The sequence below is a fragment of the Terrapene carolina genome, unplaced genomic scaffold (genome assembly GCF_002925995.2).
Source record: "Terrapene carolina triunguis isolate 2854851 unplaced genomic scaffold, T_m_triunguis-2.0 Scaffold28218, whole genome shotgun sequence".
Classification (NCBI taxonomy): Eukaryota; Metazoa; Chordata; order Testudines; family Emydidae; genus Terrapene; species Terrapene triunguis.
In genome coordinates, this window is record NW_020692569.1 from 1 (window position 1) to 6,186 (window position 6,186).

General features: G+C 41.3%; 1 protein-coding gene across 1 annotated transcript; it reads left to right on the forward strand.

Moving 5' to 3' along the window:
- The first annotated feature begins 5,056 nt into the window (after window positions 1-5,056).
- LOC113409007 (olfactory receptor 10A7-like) lies at window positions 5,057-5,935 on the forward strand. The gene has a single exon (XM_026662527.1). It carries the CDS (start codon window positions 5,057-5,059, stop codon window positions 5,933-5,935), a length of 879 nt encoding a protein of 292 aa, XP_026518312.1.
- The last annotated feature ends 251 nt before the right edge of the window (window positions 5,936-6,186 follow it).

Below are 6,186 nucleotides of genomic sequence, written 5' to 3' on the forward strand. Positions count from 1 at the left end.
TGGCAAGCTGACCACGACACCTGATGCTTGGACCCTGGTTAGTTACGCTCTAATCCGGGCCATCATCTGGTTGGATCCTTTCTCTTTAGACCAGGCAGGTTTGGATAGATGCAATATGATTGACTTCAGGATTCAATTACAAGCCAAGAGAATGAGACAGGATAGGAGGAAAGAAAGAGTGGGCAGAAAAGAACTCAAGGGAAGGGAACACAATACAGGATCTTATATGCCTTTGTGGTGCTGGTAATTAGATATCCACACTGACGGGCTGGAGACTGGATGTCATGATAATGTGCTGACTTTCAGCACTCACAGGTGAGAACAAAGTTCTTCAAACAAGAACAAGGCCAACCGGCCTTCCTCTCAGGAAGAAAGTCTTTTAGATGAGTCAAGATGAGATGAGACGAGACGAGCTGGAAACCCCCCCAGGGGGGGAATGGGTGGCATAGTTCACCCCCCTCATTATTTTGTCCACCAGTTTTGGTCTATGAACTTCTGGCTCCACATTTTCTGTTTTTAACAAACATAATTTCAACAGTTCTTCTATTATATCAACATGGCCTTTTTGGTTTAGACTAATCCAGTTTCTCTGTCTCATTCTCTTGCACCTGTTTATAACATACACAGTTTTCCATAGTTATTGTAACTTCTTATCAACTTTCACATACTTTTTAACATTTGAAGTCACAATAGGGGTGCACTTTATAGCCTAATAGTCACAACAGGCCCCACAGTAGCGTATCCTGTAGACCAGTGGCTAGGTCATTCTTCTAAGATCACCAAATTCAAATCCCTGGTCCCCATCAGGCAGAGGGGGAAATGAACACTGGTCTCTCATAGCTCAGGTGGGTGCGCTAACCACTGGGATAAAAATTATGCACTTGGCATGCTCTATCCATTTTGTGAATCTAGCCCTTCATTTCCTTTGCTTTTATGTGAAAAGATGCCCAAAAATACAATACAATAATTTTTTTTTGGTTGAATGAAATAGTTTTCAAACTTTTGACACAAACCGATTTAAAAAAATGGAATTGCCAGTGAACAGAAAAATCAGTTATTCATCCCGCTGTTTTCATGTTGTTATTTTTGTTTTGTTTCATTTGTCCCTCTTTCCTGCCTTCTTTTCCTTCTTAATCTTATCACTTCCTTTCCAGGAATACATCATTGCTTATCCTTATCTGTTAGTCCTTGATTTTCTGTAATGTCCTAGATGTCATAGGGGATGTATATTAGTTTATGTACCCAGTCACTAAGAGGCGTTATCCAGCACAAATAACCCAGACATCACTGGTCCTAAGGTGGGTCACTAAGCACATAAAGAGGGAGGAATAAGGAACTCCACCACTCTTTGGGATCAGCTTGCTACAAGAAAGGTTACATTTTAATTTAGACAAAAAACTTTATTTTCCATCAAAAAAAAGTTTTCAGCTAGTCCTAATCAGGAGCCAAATTATCTTTGTGCATCCTCCAGTTTTTGACCAGTATAACTCCAATGACTCCTCTGGAGTTTCTAATGATATACATTATTGTAAAAGAGGAGACTCAAACCATATACCCCATTTGGGACCAGAACCTGAACTGGTAGAAATCAGTGTTGCTTCATTGGAGGCAATGACCCAGATCCCAAGATGGTATAAATCAGCCACAGCCCTACTGGCGTCAGAGGACTCAATCCCCAGTTGGTGTAAATTAGTGTAGCTCCATTATAGTGATTGAAGTTATGCCAGTGTGCAACAGCTGAAAATCTAGCACAGAATATTCAAACACGCCACTAACACAACCTCTGCCCTCATCTGTCACTGATGGAAGAAAGAAAGAAAGAATTTAGAAGGAAACAGAGAAAGGAAGAGAAGAGTCTTGTCAGTCATAATTCCCCTGATCAAAATGGCTTTATCACAGCAAACCAAACTCTGCTTGCAAATCCAGCAGGAACTCCACTCACTTCCGTAATGAAGTGTGATTGAGACCAAGTTTCCTTGATACTCTTAGGGTAAGATTCTACCACATTGACTGGCTGAGTCAGATACCCAGGTGGGGTAAATCATTGTAGTCCCAGTGAAGTTAATGCATACACTTTGATTTCCACTAACTGTCTGGTCCAGAGGGGCTTCATGTGGAGTATGGGAGTAGTCATTGTGAACAGAGCTAGTTGGGAAATTTTTTATACCTGTGCTAAACCTTGACAAAAACAAAAAAAGTATTTATTTTCAACAATTTTTTCTTCAAATGTCCCCATGCTCTTTGACCAAAATGTACTGGGTTTTGTGCTTTAATATATTTTTCATTATAAAAATCCCCACAAAATCGCTGACAACAGACATTTTGCTCATTTTCATCTAAAAATGTTTCTAGCAAAAGATCTCCACCAACCAATAAAGGTTGAAAACTGGCCCATCAGGACACCACCAGTTTTACACTGATGTAACCTCATTCATTTCAGTGGAGTAACTCCTGATTTATTCCCGTGAGTGCAGAATCTGTCTGATTCAAAGTAGGTGTAGAATTTTTCCTCTCTTATACTCATCTTACATAGGTGTGAATGTCTGTACTAGGTACTAGGGAGGAGACAGCCAGTGCTCATCCCCTCTCTTCTTCCACTGGAACACTTTGTATGAGCTGGGATTCGAGAAAGTGATTCTGCATACCCCACTTTACCCATATGGATTGTGGGGTTCAGTTCAACATGCAGGATAGCTCCTGCCTCCAGCAGTCAAGAGACACCTGGGTTGCCTCTTTCCCTGTAAACTCCTCAGACCCCAAATAATATTTGACTAGAAATCCCATAGGCCAATTACATCTAGTTCTGTTCCCTTTCTTGTGACTGCTAAGATACATGCTGATAAACAAGAGAGAGAGACAGACAGACAGAGATGATGTATGGAGAGATAGACTAACCATCTGTATAACATACCAAGAAGCACATCCATGTTACTTTTTATTCTGTGCTTGGTTCATAGTTTGACATGCTGATGAGGTCTGTCATGAAAATAGAGGGAAGGGTAGCCACTTCCTTACCTGTAAGGGGTTAAGTAGTTCAAATAGCCTAATTGGCACCTGACCAGAAGGACCAATGAGAAAAGAAGATACTTTCAAATCTAGGGTTGGGGGAGGGTTTGTTTGTTGTTCTCTTTTGTTGTTCCCTCTCCAGACAGAGGGAGAAACCAAGCAGGTACATCTCTTGAAAATATACGTGGAATAATCCATCTAAAACCACAGAAATTGTAAAAAGGGCAAGGAAATGCATTAGGTTATCTTTTGTTTTCGCTTGTGAATTTTCCTATGCTACAGAGGTAGTTTTATTCATATTTTTGTAACTTTGAAGCTGAGCCCAGAGGGGAATCCTCTGTGTTTTAAATGTTTTTATTACCCTATAAAGTACCTTCCATCCTGATTTTGCAGGTGTGATTCTTTTATGTTTTTTCTTTAAAAATAAAGTTCTTCTTTTAAGAACCTGATTGATTTCAGTGTCCTGAAGACAAAGGGTCTGGTCTGTGCTCATATTGCTAAGGCAATTGATTGGGATATTATTCTCAAGCCTCTCCTGGAAAGGGGGTGAAGGGGCTTGGGAGGATATTTTTGGGGGTTAGGGATTACAAGTGACCCTTCCCTGAATTTTTGTGTAAATCACTTGATGGTGGCAGCAATACCATCCAAGGACAAGGAAAGGTATTTGTGCCTTGGGGAAGTTTTAACCTAAGTTGGTAAAATATAAACTTGAGGGGTCTTCCATGCGGGTTCCCACATCTGTACCCCAGAGTTGAGAATGTGGTGGGCAATCCTGACAAGTCACAAGGGGGCACTGAATTAAAAAAAAAAATCTGCTCATTCTGCACACAGACATTTATTCTCAAAGAGGCCAGTCCACATGCTCCAGAGGAAGGTGAGGCAGATCTGCATTTCAAGAGGGCTATGAACAATTCTAGTGCCAAGTTCCTTTCCTGTTGAAGTGAAAAGGAACATTCTTGGTGTGCCAAATTCTGTTCTGAGTTACACTGCTACAGCAGTGTAAATTTTTTGTATCTTCATAGACATTAGTACAGTTACTCCAGATGAACACTGCTATTACTCTGCTACCTTGAATACTCCTGATTTACACCATTGGAACTACATTCTCTTCAGTGGACTGATTTTTTCCCCAGACAGAAGTTAGCATCTCTTGCAGTCATTGAGAAGCCCACAGTTGCAGTCACTAGCCCATGCAAAAGGAGCAAGGAAGAAACCATATTTTGAAGAAAGTCTTAGGCTGCTCATTCTATTGAGTTTATCAAGATGTGATTTGATCATAGTCTACAAGTCTACTCGGTGTACAGGGGGAGAAGATATATCTGATGCTACAGGTCTCTTTAATCTAGCAGATAAAGTTATAACAAAATCTAATGGCTGGAAGGTGAAATAATAAAAGTTCAACCTGTAAATAAGACATAAAATTTTAATAATGGAAGGCATTTAACTCTTGGAACAACTTCCTTATGGATTCTCTATGACCTCGAGTTTTTAATTCAAGAATGGATGTTTTTCAAAGTGATGTGAGCTAGCTCATCCAGGAGTTATGGGCTTGATGCAGCTATTTCTGTGTAAAAGTAAATGGCCTGTTATACAGGAGGTCAGACTAGATTATAATAATGATTTTTCTGGACTTAAAATCTATGGACTCATGAGTTTAGGAATATGCAGCTTCACTTTAGTTTCCAGACAGATGGTCATATCACAGAGCAATAGATGTTAGAGAAGAGAAAATGTGCTGTAAGAAACAAATCTTAGGCCTGGAGGGTTCATTGGTAAATTCAAACAATTTGATTCCTTTCTCATGTATTCCTTACTGCTGGAGGAAAATATCATTCAGTATGAGCAAAGACACCAGAATTTGGTCTGATGCTACCTGCAGGTAAGAGGTGCAGGGGATGAAATTTGAGGTAGGACAATTTCTAGGCTAAACAGTGTTCAGGATCTGCCTTCTTTACCATGGATCATTGAAAAGAATTGGAAACCCACACGTTATGCAGCCTCACGTCTTTATTCAGCTATTTTTTTCCTCAGGACAGAGTCTATTACAAGAATGACCACAGGGAATCACATCTTGGTGACCCATTTCATCCTCTTGAGATTTGCCAACCACTCTGAGTTGAGCTGTGTGCTATTTGTGGTTTTTCTATCTAGTTATCTCATTGCTCTGACTGGGAATCTTCTGATGATCATCCTCATCACTATGGCCGACACTGCCCTTTGCACACCCATGTATTTCTTTCTCAGGAACTTGTCCTTCCTGGAGATCTCTTACACCTTGGTCACCCTGCCCAAGATACTGGCCAACCCCCTCTCAGAGGATAAAACCATCTCCTTCTTCGGCTGTTTTACACAGACATATTTCCTCCTCTTCCTAAGGGGGCTGGAGTGTCACCTCCTTGCTGTGATGGCCTATGATCGATATGTTACTATATGCCACCCACTGCCTTACCCAGTCCTTACTAACAGGAGGGCCTATGTGGGGCTTGCAGCTGCTTCCTGGGTCACCAGCCTCCTGGTGTTAATGGGTCACATTGCGACCATATTCACCTTACCCTTCCGCAGCTCTAATGAAATCACCCATTTCTTATGTGATGTTCCCCCAGTGATGGAAATGGACTACGGGGACACCCATAGAACTGAAATCACAATTCTCCTGGTTGTCCTCTTCTTTGTCCTGCTGCCGTTCATGCTCATCCTTGTGTCCTACGCTCGTATCATCTCGACCATCCTGAAGATGCCATCAACTGAGGGTGGGCAGAAAACTTTCTCCAGCTTCTCTTCACACTTATTGGAGGGGACTCTTTTCTATGGGACGGCCTGCACCATATACATGAAAGCCAGATTAAGCCACTCACCAAATGATGAAAAACTTATTGCTCTGGTGTGGAGCATCATGACCCTATGCGAAACCCCATCATCTACAGCCTGAGGAACAAAGAGGTGAAAGGGATGCTCAGGAGATTAACTCAAAAAAAAAAAAAAACTATACTCAGGCACCAAGATTTTCTTCTACATTTATGGAGGCTTTTCTATTTTTCTAAATTAGAAAGGCACCGTTCAGTGAGGCAGATTGTGATGGGGTGTGTCTACCCTGCACTAGAGATTCAGCTAATCCCTCATTATGGACGGAGGAAGTCAGGCATACTCCAACTGCTGCCATTGTACAAAAGGGAGCAGCCC